The 18,495-nt window shown below is 47.4% G+C and overlaps 1 protein-coding gene across 1 annotated transcript in view; it reads right to left on the bottom strand.

The window, feature by feature from the left end:
- The window catches only part of ADAMTS16 (ADAM metallopeptidase with thrombospondin type 1 motif 16), a 152,507-nt gene extending 136,551 nt beyond the window's left edge, over positions 1-15,956 (bottom strand). Inside the window, 3 exon segments of the mRNA XM_047730242.1 lie at positions 8,150-8,475; positions 15,029-15,131; positions 15,216-15,956. Of these exon segments, the coding sequence (XP_047586198.1) occupies positions 8,150-8,475; positions 15,029-15,131; positions 15,216-15,956 (1,170 nt within the window).
- Positions 15,957-18,495: the final 2,539 nt, after the last annotated feature.

Raw genomic sequence — 18,495 nt, 5'->3', positions numbered from 1 at the left:
AAAAAAATCCACCTGGTTTTGAACACTGGCCACATCAGTTGCACAGCCCTGAAGCCCAGGGTTGACACCTGGAAAAAAGGGAAGTGGAACAAAATGATGGATCTTATAATTAAAATCTTTTAATCATCTCATTTTAGCTTACAATGTATGGCAAGCTAAGAGAAAAAAAATCTGTGGTCACCTCGAGTGTGAAAGATTATCTAAATGTTGCCTTGACCAGACTCCTCACTAGGTGCAGAGCACAACACGGGGTTCGATCTCACGATCCTGAGATCACGACCTGAGCTGAAATCGGATGCTGAACCAACTGAGCCACTCAGGTGCCTCTTACTGTACTTATTAAGGAACTAGCAGAAACATATGTAATTATCCAGAGCTTTCTTTTGGTTCCCCACACTCACGTTTCAATTTCCTAATAACTACCAACTCTAGCCCTGCTTCCTCTAAAACCTTAGCTTTTCTATAATTGTATTACATACCTCCGCAGACCGACATATCTTCAACCTGGTTATGCCATCACCAGGCTTCCCGGATGAGGACGCTGCTCTTAAAAACTCCTATGATCTCTTCTAACCATTCCTGTGTTGGTTTCCCGCTTCTGCTCCTGCTTTATTTCCCTGGTTCCAGGACATTTTTCAAAGTCAGTTAAAAGTCTGGCAATATTTCAGACAGTTTCCTAGGATTTATTGGGTGCTGTAGAAAAACTCTCAATGACTGGAGTTTCCAGAGACTCCCTGGAGTCTGAGGTTGGGAATCAAACCTAGGACAGTTGAAACCAGGGCCCTGAGTAAGTCCCCAACCAAGGCAGGGAATTCTTAAACACACGTGAGAACTGTGGCATTTACAAGTTTTCCAACATTGTTGAAAACAAGAGAATAATTAGATTTTAGGAGAAGTGATATATAGCCTGTGCATTAAGCTTTAACAGATATGATGCTGTAAGTAGGAGGAGCAAAATTTCACACAGATTTTGGGCCAAGGGTAATTGACAGACTTGATACTCTATGGAGGGGGGAGCTAAAGTGAAAATCCAAGTATGGAACTTGCATAAAATCCTTTAAGAAAATCTAATCCTCTCATATGCAGCAGCATACTTATCTAAAGGAGACTCATTAACGGTACTGACTAATGGGAGTTTTTAAAAATAGTTCCTCAGAAACCTTACTGAGGAAACCATTTCTCACCCAGGGGCACCTGGGTGGCTCAGTCGGTGAAGCAAACATCTGCTTTCAGCTCAGATCATGATTTCTAGGCCCTGGAATCGAGTCCCACATTAGCCTCTCTGCCCAACAGGGAGTCTGCTTCTGTCTCTCTCCCTCTCTGCCCCTGTCCCCTACTCTTTCTCTCTCTCACAAATACATAAATAAATCTTTAAAAAAAATTCTGAGTAAAGTATGAGCTTCAACAGAAAATTCAAGGTGTTTGGAAATAGCCATGGAAACAAATCAGATGAAATGAATTCTAAAATTAATTGCGTAGTTATTTGTACCTAGAAACAGAGGTTGAGAAAATATAATATGTTTTTGTAAATTTGAAATGTAAGGGTTCACTGCAAGCAAAAAAAAAATCAGTTTATGTTAACAAGAACTTGGGGATACAAAGACAAATGAAACAAGGTTTTTAGAAGAGCTCACAAACAAACCTGTAAATAAATAATTATGGAATGAATCCACATATATTTAAGAGAAGCCCCTGCTACAGTATAAATGGGGATCCTAAGCTCTGAGAGGACTACATGCTGAGGAAGGTAGCCCTGAGATGGAAACTGAAGGAGAAAATCATGACCGCTTAGGGGAGTGTTCAAAGGTGATGCCATGAAAATTCATGTAAATGACCTTGCAGGTCCCTGTATGGCAGCAATAGCCTGGTGATGCTGGAAAGCCCAAGAATTCTGTGGTTTGCAGTGCTGGTTCTTGACTCAGGCTACCTAGGCTCAAACCCACTCTTCAAAGACTTATCTTGGGAGTCATCTGTAAAATGGGGAAAATAAAGTGGTCTTGGGCAATAACTGTAAAATGTGTTAACAATAGCATCCAGTAGAGACTGACTTCCTGGATGGAAGTGTGAGGGGTGAGGTCATCTGCTCTCTAGTGAAATGATCATTTAATTCCTGAAAATCACACACACACACACACACACACACACACACACACACGCCCCACACAGCGAAGCCACTTAAAGTCTCTGTAAATTTTCTTATAGGCATAAAGAGTGGAGAATCAGCTACTGAATTTAATTTAATCTCAGAAAGAATGGTGATATTTGGTGACATCTCAGCCACAGTCTAGTCACATACTCACCCTGCCCCCAGTCAGTGTGACAGAGTTCTATGCCAGGCCTGTGCCACCAAGAAGACAAAGGCTCCCTGCTCTGCGAACGTTCATTCTAGAACTACGTTTTCATATAAACAGGAACAAGCCACCAGCATCTCTCCTCTCCTTAGGTCTATATTGTAGAAGCGCTGTATGAGGCAGGCATGGCCATGAGAACCAGTCTGTCTTCTACAGGCAGGCCCTACCCTTAGGATGGAAGCCCAGCAGGCTGAGAATAATGAAGCCCTAACAGCCCTGCACCAGCTCTCCTGTGACATACAGGCTGCAGGCCGGGAAGCGGGGCAGAGAAGACCAGGCACCAACATCTTCATCCAGAGCGCCACCGATAGGGAAAGGCAAGCCCTGGAGGGGCAGAGTGTGGCTAGTATCTCCAGAGTTCCTGTAACATGTTCTCTAGCAGAGAACATGTTTTATTTTTATTTATATAATATAATATATAAATTATATATATTTATTTTATTATATTATATATTATATATATTTTTTTTAAGCAGAAAATTATGAAACATGCACAGAAACAGAAAAGTGTGACCCTTCCACATGAAAACAGACAAGCACCGTAACTGCTTTTGAGAGGACGCGGATGTGGGGCTTAGCAGACAAATACGTCAAAGCAACTATTATAAATGTGTCCACAGAGCCAAAGGGAACTGCACCTAAAGGATTACAGAATAAGCAAAATTATAAAAAATAACCAAATGGGAATTCTGGAGTCAAAAAGTACAACATCCCAAATGATGTTACTACAGAAACATAATAGGTTCGAACTGCCAGCAGAGAACAGTGAATCTGAAGATAAATTACCAAAGATATTGTAATTTGAAGCTCACAGAGGGAAAAACAAATGAAGGGAAATGAGTACAGCATTAAGCATACTGATGTATGAATAACGGGATTACCGCAGGATGAACACAAAGATACCCACACGCGTACACACCACGGTAAAAATGTAGAAAGACAAAGACAAAAATAAAATCCTGAAACAATCGTAAAACAAAAACAAAAACACCTAACTCCTATGTGCGACAGAACTGCAGTGCGATTAACAGCGGACTTCTCCTGAGGAACAACAGGTGAAGATGCAGTAGGAGGGCATCGTCAAAGTGCTGCAAGGAAAAACCAGCAACTAAACAATACCAAGAATGAGTATCTCCAAGCTGCCTCCCAATGAGCTGCATCCACCACTCAGAGCCACAACGAGCTGCCGCTTCATATGTATTTGCGTTCACTTCACCGGGACAGCTGGGATAGAAAGAGGGGACAAGAGCTGGCCAGGATGAGAAGTTGGAATCCGCATACATTGCTGGGAGGATACAGAATGGGAAAGCTAAGTGGAACAGTCTAGAAATTCCTCTAAATGTTAAACACAGGATTTCCAGAGGACCCAGCAATTACATTCCTAGGTATAAACACGGGAGCAAGGAAACGCGTGTCTCCAAGAGAACCTGTGCACAAGCAGCAGCACGAGTCACAACAAACAAAAAGAGCACGAATGATAATATCCGTCAACTGCCACAAAGATAAATAAAAAATGTGCTATATATGTGTAACAGGTTGTTATGAAGCATTAAAAATAATGAATTTTTAAAAAAGATTTATTTAGGGGCGCCTGGGTGGCTCAGTGGGTTAAAGCCTCTGCCTTCGGCTCAGGTCATGGTCCCAGAGTCCTGGGATCGAGGCCCGCATTGGGCTCTCTGCTCAGCAGGGAGTCTGCTTCCTCCTCTCTCTCTGCCTGCCTCTCTGCCTACTTGTGATCTATCTCTCTGTCAAATAAATAAATAAAATCTTTAAAAAAAATAAAAAAAATAAAAAAATAAAAATAAAAGATTTATTTATTTATTTGACAGAGAGAGATCACAAGCAGGCAGAGAGGCAGGCAGAGAGAGAGGGAAGCAGGCTCCCTGCTGAGCAGAGAGCCCGATGTGGGGCTCGATCCCAAGACCCTGGGACCATGACCCGAGCAGAAGGCAGAGGCTTAACCCACTGAGCCACCAGGAGCCCCAAAATAATGAAGTTTTGATACGTATTACAATGTGGATGAAACATGAACACATTATACTAAGTGAATGAAGACAGTCACAAAAGACCACATGTTGTACGCTTCCTTTTATGAGAAATTACCATATTGGGCAAATCTATAGAGATAGAAAGTGAGATTAGTGGGGTCTAGGACTGATGGGGGTTGAGGGGATGGGGACTGTCAGGGGTTTCTTTCTGGGGTGATGCAGAGTCTCAGATTAGGTGTGGTGAGGCTTCTAGAATTCTGTACAAATAGACCACAAACCACTGAATTACACATTTCCAAAGGGCGGGGGGATTCTCTATGATCTATGAATTACATATCAAAAACACTGTCTTTTTAAAAAATAGAACCTATTTGTTGGCACGTCATTAGGCTAAGTGACATAACAAATGTGAGGCGGTTAGCCAAACACGTGGCACAAAGTCCTCAGTGAATTAAGGTCGCACCTTCTGCTACTGTCCCGGGCATCGCTGTTTCCTGCGCTGTCACTAATGCAGTCATTTCGGAAAGGCACCTGCCGTGTGTCACACTTCACGTGCCTGTGCCTAGTGATCACAACAGACCTGTGATGTCAATTAGGTAAAGACATAAGAATTATACCTACTGCCTTCTTTTAAAAATAATCTTATTTAGTGAAATATGAAATACTTTGAGTCAAGGTACTTGGTGGCAATTATCAGGATGATGTTAGAGGTCTTTCTAGGGTTTACGGATGGTACAGTGGAGAAGTCCATGACCTTGACAGATATTAGCAGGCTTTCCTGGGACTGTCTATGCCTCCTCCGCCAGGCGTCACACCCTGATTCTACTGTGAGGGTTCAGCTTGGACAAAACTACTCCAGAACCTTACAGAGATGCTGCCCACTCCCAGCAAGGCAGCGTGCCAACTCTCTCTGTCCCTCGTGGCATCCAGATGTGTCCTATTTCATCCCTGTAGTGACACTGCCCATTCCCTGCCTCTCTCATCAGACAACACAGGTCTGAAGCACGTTCATTATTCGCAAGACCCTTAGGGAAGCACTCATTTTAGTTTTCAAGAATATTTGTTTACTATAAATAAAGCCATCAGCTCTTAACTTTGATGGTGTTCCTCATATTCATTTTTAAAGAACTACAGCAAAGTGCTTCCAAATGCAAAAGCTGAGAACCATGGGAGAAAACTGTCCATCAGAAAATATTTTTAAAAATTAGTACCTATCTGTCCATCAGAAATCACATTGTCTCACAACAGTCAGCCATGTTCTCTACCTGAAGGTATTAAACTCGTAGTTAAGCAATATAGTTTAGCTTACGACTTCCATACTGCAGATAAAACCAGGAGACTAGGATATCTATTTTTATTTTTCTCCCCTCCCAAGGATCTTGTATTCCAAATGCTTTCTCTGCTAGGATCTACAAAGGTGTGTGAGAGACAACAGGTCAAACCAAAGAGAATTCTATGGGCACCTGACTTCCAGCAAATAGCTGGGTCAACCAGAAACATTGAGAGGGAGAGAAGAAGAAGGAGGAGGAGGAGGTGGAGGGAAGGGGAGGGGGAGGGAAAGCAGAGGGAGAAGGAGAGGGAGGGGAAGGGAGAGGGGGAGGAGGAGGAGGAGAAGAAAAAAGCTTAATTGAGATGAACCTGGGACTTTAATTAGAACCAAAAAAATAAATAAATAAAACCCAAAAGCAAAAACAAAAAAAACAAAAAACAGAAAAACCCAAGAACAACAAGAACAAAGATGGAGCCATCCTCTAATGTAAAAACATGTCATTTCTCTTCATACCTTAAGAGATTTGATAGATGAGCAACTGGGGAGCCATCAATCAAGAAAGAAATAAAGGACCTGACAGCTACTTGAAGGACGATCCCATTCAATATTTTTTATTATCTGGCTAATGAAAGGGGACTTCTCATCCTCCCTTTTTCTCCTTTAAAATGCCTCTGATTTGTCCTATCATATAGCAAATGCCCCTGAACCCCACAGTCATAAGTCTGGTTGCAGTCATTTCTGTTGTGTCGTCTACAGACAAAGCATCAGTGAAAGCGGATTAAATGCCTTTGGAAGATTAACGGGGAAAGCATACAGATTTCTAGTCCAGTGACCAGAATATTAAATTCCAGGGTTCATTATCCAGAGAAGTTTTTTTTTTTTCTGTTCTTTTTCACTTCTTTATCTCACGTGTAGTTGTCATGTATGACTTGTGCCATTAACTCCCATGGAGATCAAAGAGAACCAGAAATCTCAAGCTGCTGCTCATGGGACAGAGTTCAGGGCAGGGCTCAGCCATCGGGAGGGAGAGCCTTGGCTCACAGAGACCCCAGCTTCAGTAAGCCTGGACCCCTGCTGGGTTAACGGGAAGCACCTCGCCCAATCTCACAAATAAATCCAAGTCTATGAGCTCTGAAGGCATGGCACACCTCCCTACAGCACAGATGGCTTCCATTTCCAGTCCGAGCCTTTATGAAAGAAAGCCAAGGAAGAGATCGCTTCCTTTAGTGCATTATATGAAGAGTTCTAGCTCTTTCATTAAGGAAGATCTGTTTTTCTTGGGAGAACATGGAAGAAATCAGCCACATTGTCTTCAATCCTAAAATTTATGCCAAATAACCACCACCGTGTCATTGGCAAAACCCTGTTATAACCATTCTCCAATCAAAAGCCCTTTACAAATTAGAGTAGATGTGGAATCAACCCACTCCAAATTCCCTTGAAAAGCAGGTGTTAATATTTTCTTGAAAAATTTTAATGAGATTTAGCATTTGCACATACATAGTATTTGAAGGGTCTGGTTATGAATGCCTCTTCAGCATCCAAAATCCACACACCTGTGCACAAAATCCTTCTAAGATGCAGAGTCTGAATTCCCTCTTTCCAAAGAGAGAAAGACACTTAAGACAGACTGAAAGCATCTTCTAGAAATGTAATAAATGTTCAAAAACTTATTTGCCAAAACTTTACTATGGTCAAGACCTTAAAGGATTTTGGCCACACACATTTGCTTAGCTAACTAAATCATGCCTCACTCATCTGTGTATGACCGATTTATGTACTCAAGACTCTAAGTGTCCACTAAGGTTTTCTTCCCTAAAAATATGGAAATATTTTAAGAAAATTAAAAGACAAGGCATTGAGATTTTGGCTTGGGGTAGCCTGAGGAATGCAGGCATCTTCTCAATGGGGCCAGATACTGCTCACTATATGGTCCCAACAAATGGGATCACTGGAAGCATTCAAGTGATGTTCAGTGTCTACATCAGATACTAAGAAAATGGGGAAGTACCAAAGAATCATTGGTCCCACAAGATTTGGACTGCCCGGCTATGGATTCATCACCGCATTTGGGCAAACACCCTGATCTGTAAGTATGTGATCCTCAACACATCCTTCCAAAGTGCTTCCAAACACCTGATCAAATAATCCATCTGGCCAGTCAGTTTCCCAGTGTTGTTCCATTTGGAATGAAGACATCCCTGCAGCACTAGCAATGGGCCGGTAAGTTATGGTGGAACCGTCCCCTGGGGAGTTCGTGACATCAGACCTGGCCATGAGTTCGAAGAGCAGTCTTCACGCTGGGCTCTTCCCAGGTTCTTGTACAAACAACAACGTTAAGTCTGGGCGTGTGCGCTGCCGCCAAATGCACCAAAAGAGGCAGACTGACGGTATTTTAGACAGTATTATTTGGCGATTTCCTCCTGCTTTTACAGACCAAAGAGATTTGTCCTGCCATAATAACAGAACCAGCTACAATCCCTCAAGGGAAACTGCACCCCTCCCCTTTCACACACCATGGGCACCCAAGCCGTACTCACCAAACCTCTGCACGTTGAGAGAGCCACCGAGGAGTTTTTGTGGGATCGTAAGGAGCCTTGATAGAAACAGAAATCCTCAGGTGGGAAGGTGTGCACGGACTTAGTGCCTCCCTTTCCCAGTGTCTGCACGATAAATCCGGGAGCCACCAGGTTGCTGGAAGCTTTCAGGTCCACGTGGAAGTCGTGCCTGAAGCCCTTCAGCCGAAGGTGGAGAGACTCCACCCTGAGCGGGGCCAGCCCCCTCTTCCTCCTCCGAGAGTGCGTGATTTCATGGGACACATAGTCTCCATTGTGGTCAACCTCATAGGGAGACACCAGGTCATATTCTGAAAGACAAAGAGAGTAAGGCTGAGTAAGTGTGGGGTTCTGGAAAGACTCAGGGAGTCATGGAATGTAATTTACTGCCAGATGACACTTCCGCCTGGTAAGAAAGATGGTAGGAAATTTAAGCTTCAAGCTGACCTCAGATCCACACTGTAGGATGAAAACAACCAGAGTCAGGAGTGAAAATCTTCCAAGTGGCCTTTAGGGAAGTCTCACTGACTCAGAATGTGTTATTTCCAATCCGGCAATATCTAGGCACTCCAAAAGAAAACTGGATCATAGGCCAAAGAAAACTGGAAACAGACCTTTAGGATTATATCTCATAAATTTTACTTTGTACTCATGATAACATGAAATCATTGATGGTTCTAGATACTCTTTTAGTCGTTTTTTGGGTTTTTTACAAAAATCTTCATTGTGCTGACAAGAAATTTTAGCTTCAAAATACCAACCATTTCTCAGAAAGCAGTTAAAAAGACAACTATGATGGGCATTCCTTGATGTTTAATATTTTAATAGTTAATTGTTAAATCAAGGAATCCTACAAACCGTATGCAGACATATTCCAGATGCTAATGCTTCCTACACAGTCTGCTCCCACTGAACACCACTGCCCACCCTCTTCCTGGCCGGAGTTTCCGGCACGTCATTGGAGTTCACCACTCAAGGTCTTCCTCACTGTGCACCATGGTCTCCTGCCCACTCCAGTTCATAGTATGCTAGCCCAAAACACATTCAAATGCATATATTTTTTTTCAAACGTCAATAAGGGGCTGTCTGATCAGGGCACCCACAGGCTTGCAGGGCATCAGGGGCTGATGATGTCCCAGTGTGGCATTGGCACACATCCACGTTGTCTCCCTCTTTGTGGAAAGCACAGAAGGATGCTTTACAGCTCCTTTCATTACAAACTGTGTGGTCAGGAGCCTGTGAGAGGCTCATAACAGGGGCCCTTTCCTGCGTCAGGGCGAGTTGTACATTATTCTGGGAGTCATAAGATAAAACACAGAGATGACTTTTGGTCAGAAATAAGCAGTATTTGGGTAATTATTTTTTTCTGGAGAAATGAGGTTTTCTCTACAACCAATCTATTTCAGTGCAGTGTCTGTCCATAGGTCCTTGTGCCGTCAGGGACAGGGAAAGTTCACGCTGGAACAGAGCGGGCAGCCAGTGCCAGTCAGAAATGGCCGTGGTGGGTTGGGAGAGGCAGAGCAGGCCTCGGGTGGTGAGGTCCTGTCTGGAGCCCCCCACGCTGAAGCCGGTGGTGGGTGCTGTCCAGGCCCAGCAGCAAAACCAGTCCAGTGGCAGGATAACCAAAGGCTCAGCTTTGGCCTCGGCACTTCCAGGGAGGCTGTGTCCTCTGGGCAAGAGCTTCGACTTCCGACCCCAGGGGCCTGGTCCTGCCATGCAGGGATCAACAGGTACTCTAAGGGCCACGGGCAGCATGTTGGGACAGACCACTTGACAGCCAACCATCAAAATCTACAGCGAAGCAGGGCATTTGTGTCCCAGAGGACAAAATGCATTGGACCTCTTTCCTGTTTTACTTGGGAAACCAAGAAAATGAAACACACCTGCTTAAGCTGTGTGCAGCAACAGGAGAAAGGGGGAAGCAAGTCGGGATTTGCTCGTCTGGGGTAAGCCTAGGATTGCAGCCTGTCCTGGGCCGCGCTGAGGGACGGGGGAAGCATGCGTGCCTTTCCACCTTGGGATGGACCCTCCCATTGCCTTCTCTGTCCCCAGCTTCCTGGGCCGAGGGGGAGGCCGGTACACGTGGCCATGTTGCCCAGTCACCATGCCGCCCAGGGTTCTAAGGGGAAACCTCTCCCCTCACTCCAAGTCTGTGTCCATTCCAACAGGGGCTGTGGAGTCTTCCAAATACTGGCTAATCAGCAAATTAAAACATAAAAAGATGATTACCACTTAAAAAAATCAAATTGTTTCCAGATGATATAAGCCATATTCTTAGGACCTTGTTTTGCAAAACATATAACATGCATCCTTTATCTGGAGGGGACATAGAGTATCTACTCTCAAAATAGTGACTGATAAGGCTCTTTTACATAAACACATACAGGGTCCTGCTGATAAACGCTAGACGACCTGTTATCTCAGGGGAAAAAAATAAAGGGCCTGCTTTCCCGCATTTGCCCATTCCTCACCGTGGCTGATCTCCAGCACCAACGTGACATCACTCAACACGGAGTGTGGAAGAGCTGCCCAGTAGCACACCTGGACATATGCAGCGTCTCCCTCACCAGACAGAATGCATGCAAAGAACCTTAACTGCACAGATAAGAGCCAAAAAATGTAAGGGATGAGATTTGCATGTTTTAATTTTGTTTTTAAAAGGACTTGTTTCCCTGTAACTTTATATACCTCATTTTTCAGTGACCAGCTCTGCCAAACTTAAAGGAAAGTAACAATCAGCTCCGGAGGACTGGTAGAGGCTGGCCCTGGGCCACCAGCTCCATAAACAGCAAAGCCACACTTTGTGACCAATGACAATTGGTTCTGAAGAATGAGGAAGCGAACGTGTGATGGAAGAAGACCCGTTTTTTCAATTTAGTCTACTGATTCTCAACCAGAGTGATTCCCCTCCCACACCCAGAGAGACAAATGTCTAGAGACATCTCCCTCTGCCACGGAGTGGGAGGGGGACAGTGGTGTTCTTGGGATCTACGGACCCCATCCAGAGATGCTGCTAAAGAGTCTTCAGTGCACGGGACAGACTCCAGGGACAAAAACGGTAATACCGCCAAGGCGAGAGGGTCTGGATTTAGTCCCACAACAGTCCTTTCTATCAAATGTGTATTCTTAGTTATGTATAAATGAATGTGAAAAAGGTCATCACTGAAGAATTCAATGAATGAACAAAATAAGCATAACATTTCATCATACTCCTGTTGCTATCTGGAAATAAATCAATACATAACTGTAATAGACTGAAAACATTAATTTTTGAGCTTATATTTTCATATTATAATCCCCACAAAAATTGGCTTGTGATTTCAAGAAAAAAATAGTGTGAGTCCTAATCTTTGAGAATCCTTTATTTTTTTAACCTTTTTCTTAAAGGTTTTATTTACTTATTTTGAAGAGAGAAAACTAGAGGGAGCATGCTCCAAAGAATGAGCTGGGGGAGGGGTAGAGGGAAGGAGGGAAGGGCAGAGGGAGGGAGGAAAGGAGGATCAATCTCAAGCCAGCTCCCTGATGAGCATGGCCTCAGGTGCAGGGCTCAATCCCAGGACCCTGAGATCATGAGCTGAGCTGAAGTCAAGAGTTGGACGCCTAAGGGACTGAGCCTCCCAGGCACTCCTGTTTGAGAATCCTTTAGGTAAGACCTATGGCCTTTACACCCTTGGTTAAGGAGGAAAACTTCACATATGGCTGCTCCAGTCGGTGGTCCAAACTCCTTGATTTCAAGAGGTTTTCTGACCATAGCCTCAAGTCCAAGAATACTCTGGTTTCACAGGGAATGCATGAGGTGTAGACCACCTGAGCATGCAGGGCTGGTTCACAGCAGCTGCAGAGAGCGGATCTGCACCTTGCCTCCTACCCCAGCACTCAGTGACATCACATCCATAGCTTGGAAGCAGCCACCTTGTGAGTGTTTACCCCATGGGAACCAGGAAAGTCCTCAATCCCGGCTCCAAAAAGCCTGTCATTAAAGATTGACAAGCACCCCACGGGTGAACCTGAGAGACATGACCCTGTCTCACATTCCCCGAATGTCTGAGAGCAAATCAATACAATTTTCCAATGCACACACAGAAACAACAGGTCTATTATGTACGACGAAACTCCTTCCTAGAGAACTTCTAAACCTTGCCTTGGAAGTGTAACTTAGTCTAGAATCGAAAGCTAATGAATATGTGATATCTCTTGGCTCTCAACAAGAGCCACTATTTTTCTTTTTAAAGGCAAATCTGGAAGAAAGGCATTAAAATCTCCCACTAAGGAAAAACAATTCTGAATCAGCCAAAATGAAATGGGCGTACTTCATGTCTGAAAACAGTTTAGTTATCTGTTGTGGCATCAAGCATAGAGGGCAGAAAAGAAAAAGAAAAAAAGAAAAGGAATAGAGGGCATTCTCTTTCCCGCTGCTGAGCTGCTTCAGACACAGGAAAACTGGCGATCACAGTCCGAATTATGCGTGAAATAACCTTCTGGCCAAAAAGAGCAATTCCAAAGTCCATTTGAAAGATACCTAGATATCCAGCAGTCACATAAAGTGCACCTGGGCTCTACTGTTCTACAGGGAGACAAGGAACCTACTGAGCTGACTCTCTTCTCCCGGTAAGATCGATGAAAGCCCTTTAGTGAAACCCACTTTCTCCACTTGGCCATTTATCATTAAAGACCTCCAATCGCCTCCATCAGAAAGGATGAATACCCAATTTTTGTATCAACATGGACAGGACTGGAGGAGATCATGCTGAGTGAAGTAAGTCAAGCGAGAGAGTCAGTTATCATATGGTTTCACTCACTTGTGGAACATAAGGAATACCATGGAGGACATTAGGAGAAGGAAAGGAAAAGTGAATTGGGGGAAATTGGAGGGGGAGACAAACCATGAGAGACTGTGGACTCTGAGAAACAAACTGAGGGTTTTGGAGGGGCAGGGGTGGGGGGTTGGGTGAGCCTGTGGTGGGTATTAAGGAGGGCATGTATTGCATGGAGCACTGGGTGTGGTCCATAGACAATGCATCTTAGAACACTGAAAAAATAAAATCTTTAAAAAATAAAAAAATAAATAAATAAAGCCCTCCATCACACAGAAGGTGGGTAGGGGGCTGGGGTGTGTCCACTAAGCTAGGACTTCACTGATGATGGCTCACACCTTCCCCTCCAATTTCTGACCAAGTGAGGATTGTAGTTGTCATGGCAACACTTGGCGTGTGACAGCAGCCTAGATGCCAGGTGATCTGAGCACCATGCCAGCCAGGCTGGAGTCCAGCTCACAGGAGTCTGTCCTGGCGAGGAGCAGGGGAAGCTCACTTGGGCAGGAAGGCTCTGCCTTCTCCTTCTGGAAAAGGTTCTCTGTCTATATTGCTTCTACCTTAAAGAAAACGTATTTTCTATAAAATGCCGCACAGTCCTCTGAGAAATCTCCTGAGAACTTCAGGAATTTTCATGATTTTAGAGAACTAGAATTCTTACAAAAAATGTCTTCTTTCAGAAGTGCGTGTAGAGGGACAAATCCAATATGGATAATTATATTGTGGAATGCACCCTGAGGGAAACATGAAAGAAGACAAGGGCAAGCCCAAGAAGATGACCCTTACATAGACTGGTAATTACCTTCCTCCAGCAGTTACAGAGCAGAAGTGAGTTCTAAGTGTTTCCTATCACTTACAGCCAGCGCCCTCTGCTGGTCCCTGAGGTGTTCTGCTCCGCGACCACCGCCTCCCGCGGTGTTTACAGCCCTCCACGCCCTCCTACAGCCCGACTTTATTCAAACAGCTAACGCATGTGTCAGATTCCTGTCTTTATACAACTATATTAAAAACTTTGCGTTATTCATTTTTCTAGATTTTCTGAAAATACATTAGGATAATCAAATCTTGTTCTTCCTCTAAAATACTAACACTTGTTGGAAATGTTGCAAAGTGCTCATATGAAACAACTGCAACGACTGAGCTCAGCAGCTGACATCCCACACCTGCCTTCCCTTTCACCTAAGGCGGCTGAGGGCAGAGACAACCATCCCCAGGACAAGTGCAATTGGCAAATGCCGCCTGCCAACAGCACGAGTCCAACCACACATTGCAAACGGATCAGACTTGCGTGACAAATCACAGCGGAAGGTATGGGGATTGCCTAGCATGTCCCCAAACGCTAATGACCTGTCCTATGCACTATATTTCAATTATGTCCCAACTCCCCAAGAATACCCACTTTCATGCTAACACCGTCAGTACTGAGCAAAAACGGCTTTCTCCCATCTCCTGCTCTGTGGTCAAGGGTATACAGACCCTTGATTTAAAAAGCCTGAGGAGGGGGCGCCTGGGTGGCTCAGTGTGCTGAGCCTCTGCCTTCGGCTGGGGGCTGGGATCGAGCCCGCATCAGGCTCTCTGCTCAGCACGGAGCCTGCTTCCTCCTCTCTCTGCAGCCTCTCTGCCTGCTTGTGATCTCTGTCTCTCTGAGTCAAGTAAATAAAAACATAAATGATCTTAAAATAAAATATAAAAGCCCGAGGAGGATCAGGAGGGGGCGGAGGGGTGGGGAGAGGAGGAGTCGGAGCTTTCTAATTTCCAGAATGCATGAATTAGCAAAACCCCTGGAGGTCTCCCTGGCTGTTTGAATGTTCTTACTAAGCGTGTATTCCTGGCTTTTTCGCGTAGGCTCGCGGCAGTAACGCCGGTGCGCGGTAGTGATTCACAAGGGAATACCACACCCGCCTAGGTGGGAGTCGACTCGCAGGAGCTCGCTGGAAGGCGGGAAAGCGAGGCAGCGTCCCGGGGCGGTTCCGGAGTTAGGGACACACGCTGCACCTTGTAAGCCAGCGCTACCTGCGGAGGACTTGGAACCCCCCCTTCCCCGCAGACTTACCGCCTTTTTCCATCCAGTCCGGCCGCGCCGCGGAGCCTGGAGGGCGCCAGACGCTCGGGCTCCCCGGCGAGGTCAGCGCGGGTCCCACGGAGCACGCAGGTGCCTGCCGGAAAACAGCGGCCACCCTCGGTGAGACCGACTGCAGCCGGGGAGCCGCGGCACCCCGCCCCCGCCGTCGGGGACTCACCTGCACCGCCACCTGCGCCAGCAGCAGCACGCACAGCGCCCCGCAGCCGGGCACCCGCAGGGACGGGCCGCCCCTCGCGCCCCACGCCCTGCGCCCGCGCGGCGTCCCGGCGAGGAGAACGCGTCGCTCCATCCAGGGGCGCTCCAGGTGGCGGGGGCCGCGGGATGGCCCCGGCCCGGCGGCTGCAAGTGGGCACCGAGGACCCGGGCCGGCCGGCGCGCAGCAGCTTCCCCGCGGCGCCTCCGCCGCCCGCGCGGGGTTATCACTGAGGCTCGGGGCGGCGCGGGGGGCGGAGGGGCGGCCACGGCGGCGGGGGCGGTGGCGGAGCCCCAGCCCGCACCGTGGGAGAGCGGCGGGCGGAGGAGGGGAGCGCAGGGGAGGCGGAGAGGATCGGCAAGGGGAGGAGAGGAGGGAGCAGGAGGAGTCGGCGGGGGCGGTGGGGTGTGGAGCGGGAGGAAGAGGGCAGGAGGGGAGACCGAAAGGGGAGGGAAGAGGCCGAGGAAAGCGGGCGGCGGGGTGAGACCGACGGGAGGGGGCCTGGGGAGGATCCCTGCGGCTGGGCGGTGGCCCCGAGGCTCGGAATGTGAGCGGCAGAAGCCACCCTCCAGGTGCCCGCGAACCTGCAGTCGCGCTGCATGGCGCAGGGAGCTGCCTGGCCCGCACCCCCAGGGCCAGACACCTGCCGCGGCTGAGCGGGCCGGGCGGCGCCTGGGCCCCACTGGTCTGTCCCTCCCGCTCCATGTGGGAGATCAAGTGCGGGACAGCGGCGGCGCCCAGAGCTTGGTGTGTCTTCTGGGTATGCACAAACGTGTGTAGCTCTGGGCTCCTGGGGTGATGGGAGGGCAGGGAGGTCGAAGAAGCCATGTCTGTCTCCTGGTCAGTCCTGGGATGTCCAGGCGCTCCGGGCCCCGGGCCACCTGCCCTGGAGAGCCTGTGTGCCCCCGCTGCTGAGAATCCGAGTGTAGCCAATCCATTAGGAGGCCTTGGGGTTGGGCTGTGGGCCTCGCTGGGGGGCAGGGCTGCAAGGGCCCAGGGAGCCCCAGGGGCTTGAGCCCTGATCTGGCAGTAAGCCCAGTGTCCTGTGATGGTGTGTGTGAACGCATGTGTGTGTGTTTGAATGTGAGTGCGGATGTGCCCCAGTACCTGTGCATGCACATGTGTGTGTGCGTGCATGCACATCTGTGCCAGTGCGTGTTCTCCCCACATGCATTGCCTGTGGCCGCTGTGCTCCACTGATTGCCCCTTTCCTCCCTGACCACATACCTCCTGCAGGTCCCGGAGGGCTGGGCTCCTATTTCTGTGGTTCCAGTGTCCCTCACATTCACTTTATCCCCGATTTGTGGATTTTGCACATTTTGGAGAGGAAAGTGGAGAGGGAAAGAGTGACTGGCGTCTCTGGTTTCCGTTGCCCAGCCAGCTTTGAGCCTGTTGGGGGTTTCTTACCTCTGGCAGTCTGGAAGTGCCAGATATCTGGGGCTTGGATAGATGAACCCCCAGGCTGAGCAGTGACTGGCTCGCAGGCTCTCTCCCTTTCTCTCATATTCATTTATTTGAAAACGCTCCTTAAATGAAAACAGTTTTATGAAAAGGGCTGCATTGGGGGCGGTCTTCAAAACACCTATCACCTCCCCCTCCTGCAGCTCCAGACAAGGAGCTCACCCGAGGGGAACCAGAGGCTGGTGTGGCTGGGCAGAGCCTCAGGGTCTGGCTTGGGTTAGGCAGGTGGCTGCTGTTCCTTCTGTCCCTAGTCCAGGGCCTCACGTGCTTGAGAAATACAGATCTCGAACTACTGCTAATTATGTTGAATGTAACTTGCACAGGGATCAGGTTTTCCAAGTCTAGCTAAGATCACATGAAGAGACCCAGGGGTTCTTTTTTATGTGTTTAAAAAGATGGAATGAAAGAAGAATGGCTGGTGTAAAAGGATTCAGTTTTAGGACTTTTTTTTTCCTTCTTGAATAATACCCAATGAGTCTCTTTCCATTGGAAGAAACCGTATCCCTTACAGTGACGAGTGTTTTCCAGTTCTTTTAGCCGTTCACTGAATTCTGTGCTCATCCCAGACCAGGGATGTGTCTTCTATGACACTGAGCAAACTCCAGCCTGGGGCCAGGCAGGGACCTGAGCAGAGGGAGCCTGCTGACCTGGGTATGAGAAAGGCCTTGAAACAAGGTGGAGGGGATGGGAGTTGTGATTTCCAATAAAATACATATAGTTGGTGTTTCCATTTCTGCCATGAAGCTCCTAAAATCCTTGGAATTTGCTAAGAAGAGAGACCCCCAAAGGGGCTTTTTGTTATCCTAACAAGGTGACTTCACATTGGCTCAGGGGGCTGGTGGCCTGGAGTGCCAGCCTTGTGTGTAGAAGGGTGGAACTTTCAGTCCCCCTTCCTGACCCCCTCTCTCTCCCGGAAGGGGAAGACTCTGTCTGGGGCTTAGTTCCATCACCAATGGCCAGTGATTTCATCAATCCTGACTATATAATGAAGGTCCATGAAAACCCCCAAGGAACAGGGTTCAGAGAGCTTCCCAGGGTGAATAGGTAGAGAAGCAGGAACAGAGAGCGTCGAAGAGTGTGGACAGACGCCCCGTGACCTTCCCTGCGACCTTGCCCAATGCCTTTCTTCCATCTGGCTCTTTCTGACTTGCATTCTATTATAATAAACCAGTGACCTGGGGAGTAAAATGTTTCTCTAAGTTCTGTGAGCCACTCTAGCAAATTAGTTGAACCTGCAGAGTGGGCCCTTCCAATCCACAGCCATTTGACAGGTGACAACCAGATTTGAAATTGGCATCAGAAGTGGGGGTGGGTTGAGATCTCTGCTCTCTGACCTGACTTGCGGTGGGGTCAGCAGGGTCTGGCCCCACAGTCCTTTTCTAAAAGAGGCTTTATAGGCTTAAAAGTGGAAAGAGTATCTCCACAGTGTGAGACAATAGCATATTCAGAAACAAGAAAAGGCCGTGTTTGATGTCAGAAGACTTAAATTCCCGAAGTGAAAGATGAGGGCAGACCCTGTGTCTTGTGGATGATCTGACATTTAGAGCTGACCTTGAAGTCTGACTTAGTACAATTTAGGAAATCAGGAGCTGCCAGAAAAACCACTTTTCCAGAGCGGGCCACAGGTGGGATGCAGGCCCTGTGTTTCCTCTGGAGACCCACGGGAGTCCGGGCTGGATCCGAGCCGCCTCCTAAGGCTAAGAGGCTATCACAGCTTTGGTCTGTGAGCCCAAGGATCCGTCAAAAGCCCCAGAGCCTCAGTGTCACATTCCGAGGCTGAGTC

This window comes from Lutra lutra, chromosome 5 (assembly GCF_902655055.1).
Source record: "Lutra lutra chromosome 5, mLutLut1.2, whole genome shotgun sequence".
NCBI lineage: Eukaryota > Metazoa > Chordata > Mammalia > Carnivora > Mustelidae > Lutra > Lutra lutra.
The sequence above is the reverse complement of the archived record's forward strand: the minus strand, read 5'-3'. Positions and strand labels throughout refer to the sequence as shown.